Source organism: Nyctibius grandis, chromosome 10, assembly GCF_013368605.1.
Source record: "Nyctibius grandis isolate bNycGra1 chromosome 10, bNycGra1.pri, whole genome shotgun sequence".
NCBI lineage: Eukaryota > Metazoa > Chordata > Aves > Nyctibiiformes > Nyctibiidae > Nyctibius > Nyctibius grandis.
The window spans coordinates 33656570-33673036 of NC_090667.1; the positions used below are offsets into that span (position 1 = coordinate 33656570).

Consider the following 16467-nt stretch of genomic DNA (forward strand, 5'->3'; position numbering starts at 1 on the left):
AACTTGATTCTCATGAGTCTGAGAGTGAAGTAAACTGGTAAGTTGCTTCTGTATAATTGTGTTTACTTGGGGTGCGGAAAGATATTTCAGTCCTTTCAACTATGAGGAATTTTCCTCATTTTTTAGAGTCAATAAATGAATCCCCTTCTTGGTGTGAATAATATTCTGGTGCATAAGGGCCAAAACATTAAAAAGATGCGTGAATTCCACAGATTAAGGAACTGAAAGACCAACCTCAGGCTGCTGTCTTTGAAAAGGCTGGAGGATTTTAACGGGAGTCTGCATACAGAAGTCTGGATGGATCACTGAATCGTGATTTATTATTATTTTTTTTTAGATTTATTAGTTCTACTGTTTCTGTTGCAACAAAGAGAAAACAAAGAGCAAGACCTGACTTCTGAAACAAAGTATAAAATACAGGCTGAAGACAAATCATTGATGTCTGGTTGCCTGTCTGTGCATGATAACAGTGTTGAAATGGTTTTTTTTCCCTGTGTAGGAATTTTTTTATTAAAAGGATGCAGTGCTGGAGTGAACGCCAGTCCTTGGTTCAGCGATACAGCAGTCACGCTTACAACCACGGTTACTAGTGATGCTGTTAGTGTTTCTGGGGTAGCCCAGAGATGTGTCTCCTCTTTACCTCCCCCAACTGTAGTTTCTTTTCCGTTGAGCAGTTTGGCTGTTGGCTCTGCCTTTGTGCCAAGGGAAGCCCTGCAGCCATCTGCCCCGCTTTCATGGCCCAAAGCACGGTGTGGCTTTCTCGGAGCTCCTGCCCGCTCTCCCTCGGGCCAGGAGGGAAGCTCGCCCTCCCCTCGCCACGGAGGATGGCTCCCAGGGACGGTTCGTGGGCGCAGGTCACAGCTGTCGGTGGGGTAAGCGGGCCTGGGCAGTGCTGGTGGCGGGACGTGTGGGTTACAGACGGTGCTTGGGTGGTCGCTTGTTTGGAAAAACTCTTGTTTCTCAAGAAACAGAGGAATTTGCGCCGGTTCTCCGCCGCCCCGGGAGCAGGGCCTGGCGGGCCCTGACCTCTGCGCCCCTCGGCCGTGCCACGACAGCTCCGCGCGCCGCCCCGGCCCTTTGTGGCTGGCCGGGCCTCGGCCCCTGAGTGACGCGGCTGCGCGCCCTATCACCGCAGGCCGTCCCCGCCCCCGGCTCGGCTCGGCCAATAGGAGCCGGGCGGGGCGGGCCCCGCGCCGGCCGCCGTCAGCGTTTCCCTTCCGCTCTCAGAGGGGCCGCGGCGGGGCCGGGAGCGGGCGGGGGGCGGGCGGCCCCTTTGAACTATGCGCGCGGCGCGCGGGCCACCATGCGATGGCGGTCGGTGGTGCTGGGGCTGCTGCTGCTGAGGCTGGGGCTGCAGGCGCTGCTGGCGCTGCTGCCCGCGCTGGCGCCCGGCCTCTGCCTGCGCCGCCGCTTCCCGTTCCCCTTCCCGCCGCCACCGGGCGCCGCCGCCGGCCCCGGCTCCTCGCACTGGGGCTCGCTGCTGCGGCGGGGCGGTGGCGGCGGCGGCGGGGCGGCGGCGGGGGGCGATGAGTACGAGCGGCGGTACAGCGGCGCCTTCCCGCCGCAGCTGCGGGCCCGCCTGCGCGACGCCGCCCGCGGCATGTTCGTCTTCGGCTACGACAGCTACATGCGGCACGCCTTCCCCCGGGACGAGCTCGACCCGCTCCACTGCGGCGGCCGCGGCCCCGACCGCCACGACCCGTGAGTCGCCGGGATGCGGCGGGGCGGGGGGGGGGGAAAGCGGTCGGGCCCGGGCGCGGCGGGGCCTGACGCGCGGTTCTTCTCTTCCAGCTCCAACCTCAACATCAACGACGTGCTGGGAAACTACTCGCTGACGCTGATCGACGCGCTGGACACGCTGGCCGTGAGTGCCCGGGGTGGGGCGGCGGGGGGCACCGCCGGGACCGACCCTGAGTGCCCGGGGGGTGGCACCGCCGGGACCGGCCCTGGCCCTGCGGTGCCCGCTGTCTCTTAGCTCAGCCCGGCAGCCGGTGGTCCTGCGGGGAAGGCTGTGATCTGCCCGGGCTGTGCTTTGCTGGACGGGAAGGCTCCCGAGTGGCTGCGTTGCCCTGTTAAATTTAATCAGGAGGGAAGTTCGTGAGGTTCGTGTCAGTAGTTGGGATGAACAAATTGAGTTTTGTAAATTAGTTTACAGGTATATTAATGTAGCTGGGATGTACTGCCAGAGAGTCATTGTGCTAATTAAGCTCTGGAGGCGGTGTCTTAGCAGGGCATGGACATTAACCTCTGAAAGGCTGAAGTCAGTTGATGAGAGGCTTTGAGAGATGAGAAACCCCTGAACATCCGTGGGTCTCGCTCTGTTCTGTTCTGTTTGTCCGGCTGTTACCAGCGAAACAGGCGCCTGTTATAATTCACCAGGTTTATTCCCAACCCCGGTGTGGGAAACGGTGAGTCAAAGCTCCCTCTGAGACACGGAGCTTCGTTTAGAAGGGCTGTGAAACTGCAGGTCTTGGTTGCGGCATGGTTGGATTGAGGTGGGAGCGTGGTCGTGAGCTGTCACCTCGACAGCAGGCAGCGTGCTGGAACAGCATCTGAAGGAAAGAGTTAAAGGGGAAAGTGAGGATGTAGTACATGCTCTTGAAGGTGGGTCTTGCTAGGTTCATCTGCCCTGGTACTGAACACCACTGATGTTGTCCTTTCTTCTGAGGTTGAACTTACAAGCACAGTAGGTCTGATATCTTGAATCAGCTCCGTATTTAAAAAAAATAAGAACTAGTGGAGCTGAAGAAGAGGGGTGAATGTAGAGAAATTTGGTGAGAAGTTGAAGGAAGATGGCAACAGAAAGTTTCAAACTGGAGGGAGTTACTCCACGGTGTTTTCCAAGGACCTGCCATGGGACTGGTGCTGTTTAGTCTTTGCATGTTAATGTTGTTAATACAAAAAGTGCTGATGAGTCATGCAGAGCTGCTGGTAGAAATAGAGATCAATTCTTGACATGAAGAGCAGGTGAGACGACATTGTGAGGAACTAATTACAACTGTAATGAACTTCAGCAGTATGATGTAAAAGGTCTAATGGTTTGTAAGTGAGGTTATTAAATCCTTCACGTCTGAGGAGAAGGTGGTGCTGGGTGTATATCAGCTAACAGCTGGATCACGAGGTAGCAGTGTTACATGTGCAGGGAAGGGTAAGAGTATGTGGGGATGTATCAGGAGAGGTTTCCGGAAGAGATGGAGGAAATTTTGGAGGTCTTCCCCATGGCTCAGGTGAGATCTCTTTTGGGATACTGCCATACTCCGGTGTTCAGGAAGGTGGATTTGAGCTGGAATCTGCATGGGTTGCTGAGAGATATGTCAGGAGGAGAGTTCATCTTATTCAAGAAGACTGAAAGAGCTCTGATTGTTTTGCTTGGCAGAGAGGGCCTGACTGACTCGTAAGCCTCCATGAAGAGTGGTGGAAGGAAGGAGGGGAAAAGCTGTACAGCTGCTTCTTGCCTGCTAAAATAGACCATCATATGCATTACTGATAAAATTTGAAGGTAATATGAGAAGCCACTCAGTTTTATGTTAGTAGTACCAGTAGTATGGTATCATGGAGAAGAACCCCTTCCTTGAACTCCTTATGTGTATGTAGAAACCCCCTTATGTTTCAGTGTCATTTTTGCAGCCAGGGCAGACTCTTGTCCTTCTGGCCTGTGGTCAGGGTCCATGGATGCCCAGGATCCGTAGTGTGTGTGTGTTCTTGTGGAGAAGGTGGTGTGTGCAGGGACTATACGTGTGCTTTGGGTTATAAAATCCTTCCCGTTGCTACAATGGAATCGCAGCTCTGCGGTGAGAAGGTCTCAGCTGTTTGAGCGTGGCAGCCATGAGCAGAACTGAAAGCAGGAAGTGAGGAAAACGGTGGTTTTAACTGAAACAGAGGGATCCATGCCACGTGGCTGGTGGTGTCTTGACTAAACACACCTTCCTGTCCTCGTGCACCAGTGGCTCGGTGTCCTGTCCATACCTCTTGGGGCAGGACAGAACTTTTCTTCTCAAATATGAAACTTCTGGTTCTTAATCTCTTGCGTTTCAGAAGCTTCTGCGTGATGAAAGCCTGTTTTGCTCTTCGTCTGCTCAGATCTGTGTGAATGCTTTCCCACTGGATCTGGGTGTTGGAAAGAGCAGACTGGCTGCTGCAGAGTTGGTGGTTGATGGTTTTGGATGGTTAGGAGCTAGGTGGGTTCCCTGTACACCCAGCCTTACCATGAACTTATGCAAGTGGGAAACCTGTGTTTTTGTTCCCTGTTCCTGCTTCCCTGAGGCTGGGGCTGAATTTACATCTGTCTCTGGTGGAAATCCATTGCTAAGGTGTACCTACAGAAAACTGGCGTGAGGGAACTCCTGGGCATGGTGTGTAAAACAGACAAAAATATCTTTGTGGATTTCCCTGCTTTAACATACTTCTTAAAAAATGCACTTTCACATGTCAGTAGGGTGGGTAACTTTCTGGAAAGTCTTTCTAGTAGGAGCTTGAAGTACTCTGTTCTGCATCTAGTTAATATGACTGTCGATCTAAAATGTGAACTTGCCATTCTCTTCTGAAGTGACAGTTAGACAAAATAGCTTTTTTTTTCTTATGTAAAAGGTAATGGGAAACTCCTCAGAATTCCAGAAAGCAGTGAAGCTGGTGATTGACACGGTTTCATTTGATAAAGACTCAACAGTCCAAGTTTTTGAGGCAACAATCAGGTACGTCCCTCTAAGCTTCTGTCTTTAACACAGTACCAAGGTTAAAGGCTTGGTGTGCATATATGGGAGAACCAAAGTAAAATCGTTGATAAGGTTTTTTAACCTTTTATGAAAATATTCCATCCTTTCATAATTAAAACAATTTTAATGAGTCACATGTGACTTGAAGCAGTGATACACTAGTAGTCTCAACTGCCTTTGGCTTGCAGACTGCTACTTTTTTGTTGCTCTTGGGGCAGAGACTCTGATCTGTGCACAACAAACAATCCTGCTGACAGGTTTTCCTTGTTTTGGTTTTCTTCTATGGACTTTCTGCTTGCTTTCACTTTCATTTTAGATGAAAACCAGGCCTGTCTCTCTTGGAGATGAGTTTAAGATACTCGGATTTTAAATGGCTTTGTTATCTGAATGTCTTAAACAGCGGTTATTCAGTTGCTGCCTAACTTGGCTGGGCTTTCTTTTTTCTGTATATTAGTTTATATAACAACCTTACTGTCATTTGCAGCAGCAAAACATGTGGGGCAAGGAGGTCTTCCCTCATAAGTAGACTTGGTATGTTACAAGGAGCTACTGGGTTAGGTAAATTCTGCAGAACTGGGTTTTGGGATTACTGTGGGTGACAAGCAACATGACTTCTACTCACAGGGAAGAAAGCAGATCTCGTTCTGTAGTGCCTGTGAGGTGCACCAAGTAGTACTGCTGTTAAACATGATACTGGTGAGGGTTTAGCTGCAGAACTAGGTTCAGATCAGATTTAAAAACTGAAGATCTTTTCCTCTTCCATAGGGTTTTGGGAAGCCTGCTTTCTGCCCACATAATAATTACAGATGCCAAACAGCCTTTTGGTGATATGACCATTAAGGATTATGACAATGAGCTGTTGCATATGGCTCATGACCTAGCAGTGAGACTACTGCCAGCCTTTGAGAACACCAAAACTGGAATTCCATATCCTCGGGTAAGTGAGGATTATTTCACCCAACACAATGGGGAAATAATCTCAAAGCAGTAATTCACCTGTCCTGCAACTCAGATTCTGTGCCCTGTGTGTGCCTTTGTGCGTGCACTTGGGGTACTGAACCTGTTTTAAGTTACATTAAAATGTAACTTAATTTTACATTAAGTGGGGCGGAGACTGCGCTAAGTTATGGTGACATGGACAATATATAAGTTGCTCCTTATGACTAGTAGATGTTTTCTTCAGGCTGTTTTTTCACTCTGTGTGTACTGTTCAGCACGGGTCAGTAGTCATTTGTTTCCGTGCTGTTTGCTGGAACATTCCCTGCCCTGTGTTTCTTCCTATATACCATGCAGCAGCAAACAATGCTGTCGTTAAGAAGCTTAACAAGAACTACTGGAAAGGTAAATAGCCTAGGAAAGTGTCTTTATTGGTGACGTGGTACTAAGGTAATTATGATAAAATAAAACTGATGTAAAATATTTGTCATATTGTGCTTGGAATTTGTCATTTTCTTGAATACTGCTCAGTGAGTACTCAAGAATACTGCAATATTCTTGGATACTGTGTCCCCTCCTTTTAAGCAGATGCCGTTTGCAAGGAGAAGGATGTCAGTTGTAGTGGAACAGCTCCAAACTGTAAAACTAACTGGCACTTGCCTGACTACTTTTAATTTCTGGGGACAGCAGCACTGCTTTTTCTCCAGACCTGTCAGGCTGTAGAAACATGAACTTTCACTTCTGTTCAGAATCTGGTAAATCAGCTGAGGGTGGTGTAACTTCCCTTCAGCATTTTGTTCTGTGGGGGAGTTGAGGAGCCTTCACTGAGGAGACTCTTGGTTTCAAGAGCAGTAACTGAGGGGAAGCAGTACTTGTATCACCCCTGGAAGAACCCGAATGTTTAATAGAAATGATGAAAAAGTGGACTGAAATTTGGAAGGATTAGCAAGTATAAAAGTAGCAAAATTAGGATTGCCCACCTTGAGCATGGTGTTACAAAGTTGGAAGATGAATTTCAGGAATTCTTCATCTTTTTGACCAAGCAGTGATATGCTGGCTTTCTAACTTATATACACATGCTACATATTGCAAAAAATAATAGAAAGGCTTTATAATAAACACAAGACTGCAGATGAGAGCTCGGCTGTGTGAGGTGCAGCCTGCCTTCTTGCTGTTAGCGCTCTTTCTGCCTGCTTCACAGGTCAATCTGAAGAAGGGGGTGCCTCCAGACAGCAACAATGAAACTTGCACTGCAGGAGCTGGTTCCTTGCTGGTGGAGTTTGGGATCCTTAGCAGGCTGCTCGGCGATTCCACCTTTGAGTGGGTGGCCAGGCGAGCTGTCAAAGCCCTCTGGAGTCTCAGAAGCAATAACACCGGACTGCTAGGTAACCTCTGAGGGGATGCTGTGTTGGCTGGCTCCATGTTGTAACCTCCCTCAGTCTCCTGTAGCAGAATGCCATCAGGCTACACATTTCTTTTATGTGTCGTAAAGTTTGTTGGTCTGCTTCCTCTGTCGCTGTTAAGTCATGTTCTCCTTGTGTGCTTGTGGTTTCTGTGGACCAAATGGCAGTTTATAATTTCGTAAGAAAAATGGAGTATCTGAATGACTCCTTAGGGCACAGGTTTCCAAAGAGAAATTTTTCACAGAAGTGGGAAATGAAACTGAAGTTCTTGCATTTGTATCCCCATAGATATAATAGATTGGCAGATGACTAAAAGTACTTAAAACAACTGCATGTGTGTGCTAGTTCCTTGGATGAACGCACTGTAGCACTTCATTTTGATAGTGATCTTTGATCATTCCTCCTTAAGACTTTTTGAACTTGTAGTTTTTCTGAGTTATGGTTCTGGATTATTTTTCACTGATGTACTTGGTAACTTTAGTCTGAACTTTTTGTCTGTTCTCAAAGGAAATGTTGTGAATATTCAAACTGGCCACTGGGTTGGAAAGCAAAGTGGATTGGGAGCAGGGTTGGATTCATTCTATGAATACCTTCTGAAGTCTTACATCCTCTTTGGAGAAAAGGAAGACTTGGAGATGTTCAATGATGCTTATCGGAACATTCAGAACCACTTAAGAAGAGGGTATGTTATTTCATATGAGTATCAGTTCCTTAAGCAGTGGAAGGAAGGCAGGAGAGATTGTATAGTGTTCTGTGTCACACATTAGAAAATCTGTGTTCTCTTTTTTTCCTTAAAAAACAAAATCTTGTTTCTGTGGTAGTCACTGTGGAAATAAATTTTGACATTCCCTTCACTCCTTAGTCAAGTGATGTGTATAGCGTTGTTGGTGCAAAGAAGCTAAACTGGTTACTGTCCAAGTTAGTAAAAGTTAGGCTGAGAGAAGGCTGTAGAATTGCAAAGGAAATATATTAAATTGGCTGGTTTAGTGCTTCTTAAGGCCTTATCTTACCTAGCATGACTTTTTGGTAGAGATTGTGCTGACATACCTTGAGGATATGATGTACATACCTTCATGAATTAATTTTTCTGAAAGCATGACTGACATTTTGGTTCTTTTCAAAATGGCTTTGAGCCTAGCATGACTCATCTGTGGCTCATTCTCTTTGGTGGCAGTGCTGTGAAATGAAATGTGCATTGTGTTCTTCTAAAACAGTGAATATTTACACATACTTATTGTTGCTTGGCAGTCGAGAAGCTTGCAATGAAGGTGAAGGTGACCCTCCGTTGTACGTTAATGTAAACATGTTCACGGGACAGCTGATGAACACGTGGATTGACTCTTTGCAAGCCTTTTTTCCTGGACTACAGGTAAACTTTTCATTCTGTTGAAGACTGAATGACACAGTGGAGGGGTGTCAGAAAGGCTCGTTCTAATCCTAGGCTGTGAGTGAGTCTAAGCATCTCTCCTGAGATGAGCTTCAACCTGTGGGTTTACATCTGGCGGCTCCAATAAGAGAGTCTTAGGGTGGTTCAGCTTCTGCATCATAACAGTATTGGGAGGCCTGACCTGCTCTGGGTTACGTTTGAGATACTTCTTAACTTTTCTCATTTAACCTCCACTGAAGCTTTTAGTCTGGAGGAGTTAATACGTTAGCTTTGTTTTGGGGTTGTTTTTTTTGGTCTCCCCTTACGAGGGGAGTGTTTTTATTATATGACACGTTCTTATACAGAGCAGAAAGCGATTTGCTGCCTTGCAGTATTACGTGTACATGTTTACAGCTGTTGTTGTGCCCTAGGTGTTGATAGGAGACGTGGAAGATGCTATTTGTCTCCATGCTTTTTATTATGCCATATGGAAACGATACGGAGCTCTCCCAGAAAGATACAACTGGCAACTGCAAGCACCAGATGTTCCCTTTTACCCACTGAGGCCAGAGTTAGTGGAGTCCACATATCTTCTTTATCAGGTACTTGACTTTTCTCAGCTTGCAGCTCATGCTTTGGCAAAAATGGATTTGTTCAAAGTCACTTTTTCCACCCCTAGCCCCTGGTACGTACTTGGTCACTAGAAGGCTGCTAAAACTTGGTGCCTCTGTATCTGCTTGCTCTTTCACAGAGGTCTTTGTTTAGGCAGTGGGTTGTTATGAAATGTAGTTGCTATGTTGTTTGCTTTGAAAATAGCCTTTTTTATAAGACAGGCAAAAATGAGACTAAACCTTCTGAAAAAATAGCTGGCAGATTTTTATGAGGTGTAGACTTGTGGCTTCTTAATAGAAATTTTTGAAGTAAATGTAATGGCTTTCCTTGCTATATTGTCCAGGCACAGTCTCCAGCTGTTTTATTAGGATTTGCACTAAGGCAAATGTGAGAAGCTTGCACAGAGTAATCTAAGTCATGTTCCTATAAAGATAAGTTTACTGCAACACACGAGAATCTGATACTACTAGGCCTTTGTTGTAACTGTTATTTTTACAAGATTTTGAAATTGCTGACTCACTCTTGTCTGTCTTCCTTATTTAGGCCACAAAGAACCCATTTTACCTCCATGTGGGAATGGATATTCTGCAGAGTTTGGAAAAATATACAAAAGCAAAGTCAGTCTTCAATGTTCTTTGTTTTCTCTCCCTGCTATATACATATATTATATTAGATAAATATTACATAGAATCCAATGTGCCAAATGTAAACCAGAGAACCCAACCTTCCACAAAAGCCACAAGTGATGATTTATTGAACAATTATTTATTTCTCATCCGAAAATGAAATTATAGTCCAGTGACAACTTTATTCAGAATTATATAGCTACCTTTTATTATATAGCTACCTCAACTGCATTGTTGATGATCAGTTGCTAAAAACTGGTGAAATGACTTGTGGTTTTTATGTGTGGCTGCTGCAAGAATAATTCTAACCTCATGGTCCATGGTGTTTAACTAAACTGGGGGGATGGCCTCTGAGCTAGATGCTGTTGCACATCAGCTTTTGTCTCAAAACAGTAGCTGTGAATCATGAATCTCATACTGAGTATCTGCATTTCTTGCAAGACTCAGAGGGAAGATAGTGAATTTTTATTCAACTGTTGGTATTTAACTGCTTTTGTAGACAGGTCTGTACTAACCACAGGACAGCATAAAGCAGCACCGTTCTGCAGTTAAGTGGGATTCGGATGCTGTGTAGGGGGTTGACTGAAAGAATTACAAGTGCACTGTGTGACAGCTTGCAGCTGATGGGAGGGAAGAGTAGGTAGCTTGGGAAGAAACCTTTGCATGAGACCAGGCTTCCAGACCTGGGTTTCTCGTGTGCTCAGTATGGGGAAATTACCCGTTTTGTGGGGGTGTCTTGAGAGTATCTTGCTGCTTGAAAGACTCTTGGTAAATCTGCACAAATAGATGTTCTGCAGTGTCAGTGATCACAGTCTCATCACAATACCAGAAACCAACAATCGGTGCTTCCTTGTACAAGAGACTTGTTTCATTTTAACTTCACCCCTAGTGTCAGCTGGAACGGTCTGAGGTTAAGGAATACCTAGGGAATGCTTTGAGATAAGAAGGTGCGGGAGCTAAACCCAAACTGATGTTAAATCTTGCAGGTGTGGCTATGCTACATTGCACCACGTCGTGGAGAAGACAAAGGAAGATAGAATGGAGAGCTTTTTTCTCAGTGAAACGTGTAAATATTTGTACCTGGTATGTATATGTTCTTCATTTCAAGGATCCTCTCTTGCATGCGTGTGCACAAACATGGCACAGCGAGGAGGGGGGATGTTGTTAATTAGAAACTGTGCTGTGCTCTGGGGAAGAGAGGGGTTTGGGTATCAGAGCGTATCAGAGAATGCACTGTTCTTTTTATTTTGACCCTACCCTGTCTAGGAGGTTTGGGCAGCTGCTGGCTGGAGAGCTGGCAGCTCTTTTGGGGGGCAGCTGGAAAGGAGAGGAGGCGAGACTGAAGGAAGCTACTGCTCAGCTCTGAGCTAAGTTACTGCTTGTCACCATTTCGCCTGCCTCGCAGCAGCCTCCAATTTCTCCCTATCAGGCTTTGGCAGTCACAGGAGAAAGCATTTGAGCCAACGCTGCTTAAGCTACTGTTCTCCATCTCCTTTAGTGTACAAAAATAAATCTATGGCTGAATGGGAACAGTGGATGCCAGCCTAGAAATGCCTGCGTGGTGCAGCTTAGGGAAGTAAGGGCAGTTTAGGTTGTGTGAAAGTTTTTCTTTTGCTCTCCCCATTTAACTGTTAAAATAAATCCCTTGCATTAACACTGTTTATTTTCATTTACTCTTAACAATAGTTACCCATTTAGCACTAGGAGGTATGCTTTTTGTGGGATCCTTCGAATGCATGAGCATGTGCCTTTTAACTTGCTGTTGATGGGACACAAAGAATGCTGCACACATACTATAGCTGTCTCTCCATCTCTTGTTTAGTTGTTTGATGAAGAGAATCCACTGCATAAATCTGGAAATAAGTATATGTTTACTACTGAGGGGCATATCGTGTCTGTGGATGAACGTTTTCGTAACTCGCTGTGGGAAGACATCCTCCCTGGAGAAGAGGAGAGCGCAGAGAAGATTAAGCCTAACGAATTAAAGGCAGTCAACTTCACTTCTAATGTAAGGAATACACAGCGTGTTCCTGGTTGTGTGGCTGGAGAAGGGTTGTGTGTTGAACTGGGTTAGGCAGTAGAAAAAGAGCCATTTGGAAGTGTTACTTTAGGGCTCTGCAGTGTTTCCTTTATAAATGTCAAATATCTGTGAAGCTCCCTTGTGAAAAACCCTTTCAGTAGTGGAATGAATGGATTGAGAGTGAATATGTTGAAGGTGAAACCTCTCCTCTTTTAAGTATTTTGCAGCAATTAGTTTGTTCCTTGTTAATTTATTTCCAATTGTTTTTCCCTTCCCCTTTTCTTTGCCCTTAAAATCTTCCAGTGTTGCTGTGACGGGGGAAGAGAAAAGCAGAGGGTCATGTAAACAGCTTTTTTTCCTCAGGATGGTTTTGAGGCCTGCAAAGGTGACCTTCCTTAGCTAGGCATCAACTGAGTACAGAGCTGGGGATCCAGTGCCTGTCACCAACCAAAATAGATATGTTTTTAATACAGAACAATTTTTTAAAATCTCTGCTCGTAGGCTCTAGCATGGTTCCTTTCCTCCTCCCCCCAGTCCTGCAGAAAAAGAGCATTATTTTAACAAGCATTCACAGTTGTCATAGTGAAGGCAGTCTCAGTTGGATAACAAGCTGCCGTAGCTTGGCGTGTGTTTGGCAGCCTGCACTAGGGAAACACTTGCTGTTCATTTATGGGGTTGGTGCTGCAAGTTTGCAAAGGGTGAGGGAGTCAGGACCAAAAGTGCTGTTGGGTACAATTTTCTGTACTGGGAGGAAATCTATGGTTACTGGTGCTGAAACGCCTGCTAGATGACAGAGGGTGTGGGGTTGCCTGTTTGTGTATTCGAGTTCTTAAAAATATTCTCATTTTGTTAACAGTGTAACAGAGTTCCTGAGGAGAGGAGATACTTACTGCCCTTGAAGAGTAACTACATGAGGCAGATTGATCGGATGGTGGGCTTGATCTGAATGGTTCTTCAGAGTAGCTGTTCTCATACATCAGGAGGAGCGTGGGGTTTGGCTGTGGACATTCCTCTCCTCTTCAGCTACACACCTGCATATGCTGAGTCACTTGGGTATCCCCCATGCTTGTTAGTTTTCAATTAATTATGGACGTGAAGGGAGATCAAGTTCTCTCAGGAGTTACGTCTTCTGAGCTGTGGTAACTCCATGTGCCACCTGAATAGAGATTTCTTGGTTTAAGACTTCCTATGAAAAATGTTGTTGCAAATGAAGGCTGAATATACTTTAAAAAAAAAAAAAAATGGCATGTGCCACTTAGCTACCTCTTTGTAGCTGTATTATGAATGTCCCTTTAGAAAAGGGTCTAGTATTTAATTTGAAATGATCTTGGGATTGGGGAAGGAATGGGAAAGTGCAATTTCTTACACCAAGTTTAATCATTGAATTATTCTGACCAGCAATACACGAGCTTAAGTACTACTCAGGTAGGAACCCACTGGTAATGGGTTTTGCTGAAACAAAAACGCTGTACCTAGAATAGTATCTTGAAAAGATAACTCCTGATCATATGAGAAGCTACCAGTATAGTCATGATATCCCTTATCTATGCAGTTGTGTATAACTGCGGTCACGAGAGCCTGTGGCTACAGAAACCAGTAATAAAACAAATCAGGTGCCTTTTTTTGTAGGGGAATGGGGGGGAGGGAAGGGGAGATTGCAAAGCCACTCAGCTGTCCAGGCAGCTGACTTTATATAGCTTAGCTGAGCAGAAGTTCCAAAAGTGTTGTTGTTTGCCATGTATCTAGTGCCTTTTCAGGAGAGATGCTGCTAAAAGCTGGGATGACAGTACATGAAGAACAAACTATTTCACATTCCTGACAGCATTAGTACGTTAGTGCCTTAAGTTTTCTTTGCTATAAGGAAAAACTGAGCTTGGTGGGGAAGGTCGATAAAGTATTTCTGATTAGCTGGGTACAAAACACAGTGGATCCCAAAGTAACTAACAATAACTTACTTATGAGATGACTTTTTAAGATACTGGAAGAATATCAACTGCTGTGCCCATCCCAAAGAATACTTGTGGGCTGGATTTATTCTCAGTGTCAGTTTAGTTAGTAACGGGGCTGCCTCTGCATCACCCTGGGGATCGAGGTAGTAAGAGGTCTGAGCCTGCAGCATGGAAAAAATGCTGTTGCTTCATCCCACCATCTTGAAATACAGCTCAGATGTGTTTGAGGAATAACTGTCTATGAACTTTCAGGAAGAAAGTAGTTAAATTCAGGCAGGGCTCTTGAGGGATGAAAACAAACTGAGGCCAAAACAACTTATTCCAAATAAAACAGTTGGGTTTTTTTCAGTGGCTCCCTGTTGCTTACCTGCTTTTTAGTTTTGACTACAGTTGAAGTAGGTGAATGTTACTGTTGGCTTCATTATTTTTAAATTAAGGCTTAAATATAAGGGCAAACTTGATCTGCTGTATTTTCACCTTCTTATAACAACATTGGTTTTCATAAACCATATATTGCAACTCAAAACATTTCTAATAAATATGAAGTTAGTGCTGAAGAGGTTATTGTTTGAATCTTTTAGTATACAGATGCATCTCAGGGACTTCATTGTAGAATCTTCTATTCCATGATAGTTGGATCTTGTATTCAGGCAAAAAAAAATCTTGTCTTCTTAGTCTTGTTGTAGGTGTTTTAAGGGGGGAGAAGCTTGGAGGGGGGAGAGGGAAATAGGTTAATATTTCCCAAAACATTGCAGTAGAATCAGTTGCCTGGACGCTTCAGGCAGCTGGCAATCCAACCCCTGTAGAATTGGCTCTGCAGACCTATTACAGGAATGTCTTAGTTGCCTGTTCCAAAGCAAAACATAAAGCGAGGTGTTACAATCCAGGAGGTGCTGGGAGAGGTTCAAGGTCTAGCTGCTCACCCAGTCAACGTTGCCTGGACACGCAGGGATGCTTCGGTTTGTAATCACGTAAGGAAGTGCAGGAGGGTGTGTAAAAGGAGGGTTTTCAAAAAGGTCTGGGCTTTCTGAAATGCTGCTGCTGGGCCAGACCTAAGTGTAGCTCTGCAAGGAGATGTGCTGGGTAGCGTGGGAGCCAAATGCAGCATTCCTCAGCCAGCCACTGAAAACCCCAGCGGAGAGGGGCCAGGAGGGATGTTGCCCTCGGGGTGGTGGGGATGATTTTTCCCCAGCTCGCAGTTCAGCTCTGAATGTGCATTATGTGCCTCACAATTGCCTTGCAGTGTTTTGTGCCTTCTGAAGCACCTGAACCCTGCTGAGGGTTCCAGCCAAGGGTTATGCACAGAAATCTGTTTCAGCGTTTTCCTCGGAGAATTACACGACTATAGTGAAGTTGCACAACAAAAAAAAAATGCTTTTCCCTCTTGTATATTGGCAGAAATCGAGTGAGAGGTGGCTGTGGAATGGGAACAGTGTGGGCAGGTGTTGCAGCCTTCCAGCCCTTAGTAACTTGGGCCATTAATTACAGTGCCAAACAGTATATGGTCAGCTTCTCGTTAGAAACTGCATTTAAATTTGTGTTGCCAGGGTGGTCTGACAGTCATCTTTCCACAGGAACGGTTTTTGTCTACAAGGAGACTGGTGCTGACTACGTGGTAAAAGGCTTTGTATTCTCTAAGGAGCCAATTTTTCTTCCTCTTTGTCTTAAAAATGCTTTGATACATTTTTTTTTTTACTCTGTAATGACAGGGCATGTGTTATGCACTAAAATGAAAACTTTTGTATAAGTCAATGATATCAAAATGAAATTGGTAACTGCTGGAACAACTTACTGAAACAGACTTTTGTATTTCTTGGTGTAACGTGCAATATCAACTTTTCCTAATTAAAAATGCAATGTATGCTTAGCTGTTGTTTTTCCATGAAGTATTTAATTGGGGATGGGAAATTTTTAAGAGGACCAAATGCTCTTTCATGAAATGTCCTAAATTTTCAAAACTGAGCTTAAATTTTACAAATCTGCATTAAAAACCAGTGTATTTGCACCACTTTTATGTGTGTTTTTCTTACAGTGTAGTTCTTGTGAGGCCATCATGAAGCTTGCAGGTGATCTCCCAAACGCAGGGAGATGAATTTGAGTGTGTATAGCTGATCTTTGCCATTCACCAGACAGGAAAATTCAGCAGTTGGGGATGACCTGCGGGTAGGGGTGAGTAAAGGAGAACCTGTCTGAGGTCTGTGTTCAAGTTCTCTGGCTTGGCCCATCTGAAGAGCTCAAGACCTCTGACTTCAGGAACGAAAGTCCCCTGTCAGTTTTCTAGTTGTGTTGGAGGTGTCTGTGGCAGTCTTGCTGTGTGCCCCAAGGAGGGTAGGCTGGGAATTGATGTTTTTCTGAGCCAGCCTCAGTCGTGAGCTGTTGCTGTCTGTTACAGCACATACCATGGTGCTCTGCTTCCTTAGAGGCTGGGCATACTGCTGGGTGTTTTGGAGAAGAAGGAAAAGGCTGCCTCAACCAGAACTCAACAGTTCTTTGTCTCCAAGGATAACTTGGCTCTGTCTTTGCTGTAGACCTGGTTAGCTTGGGAGCACGTAATTGAGGTGTGCAAGAAAGAGCTTTTATTTTCCCTGATGGAAATGAGACTTCTCAGCTGTATCCTTGCAATGGCACACGAAATAAATCAATGCCCATCTCCTGCTACTTTTGCTGAGTTCAGTCTCCTAAGTCTCAATTCTGAAGTAAGTGTAAGTGGGCTGAAATCCTGATTTTGGGGAAGGAACCCGAGCTCTAACGTTTTCACTGTGGTTGCACATTTACTAGTGGCGTCACTGCCCTGAGCGACTTATTTGCTGTCTTTCCTTTATCTGCTGTCAGACGGATGGTCG

At 45.2% G+C, this 16467-nt stretch overlaps 1 protein-coding gene across 1 annotated transcript; it reads left to right on the top strand.

The window, feature by feature from the left end:
• Window positions 1-1262: 1262 nt before the first annotated feature.
• On the top strand, window positions 1263-15629 carry EDEM1 (ER degradation enhancing alpha-mannosidase like protein 1). The gene is made up of 12 exons (XM_068408808.1): window positions 1263-1701; window positions 1792-1864; window positions 4588-4691; window positions 5478-5649; window positions 6850-7033; window positions 7559-7733; window positions 8300-8420; window positions 8849-9019; window positions 9573-9646; window positions 10642-10738; window positions 11478-11663; window positions 12532-15629. Exons 1-12 carry the CDS (start codon window positions 1304-1306, stop codon window positions 12619-12621), a joined length of 1845 nt encoding a protein of 614 aa, XP_068264909.1. The 5' UTR covers window positions 1263-1303; the 3' UTR covers window positions 12622-15629.
• The last annotated feature ends 838 nt before the right edge of the window (window positions 15630-16467 follow it).

What these genes read in the sequence shown, in the direction of transcription:
- EDEM1 (XM_068408808.1), top strand. Translation starts at nt 1,304, where the DNA reads ATGCGATGGCGGTCGGTGGTGCTGGGGCTGCTGCTGCTGAGGCTGGGG. An exon ending in CTGGAATTCCATATCCTCGG is followed by an intron (nt 5,650 to 6,849) that starts GTAAGTGAGGAT and finishes CCTGCTTCACAG; the next exon opens with GTCAATCTGAAGAAGGGGGT. An exon ending in CCACATATCTTCTTTATCAG is followed by an intron (nt 9,020 to 9,572) that starts GTACTTGACTTT and finishes TTCCTTATTTAG; the next exon opens with GCCACAAAGAACCCATTTTA.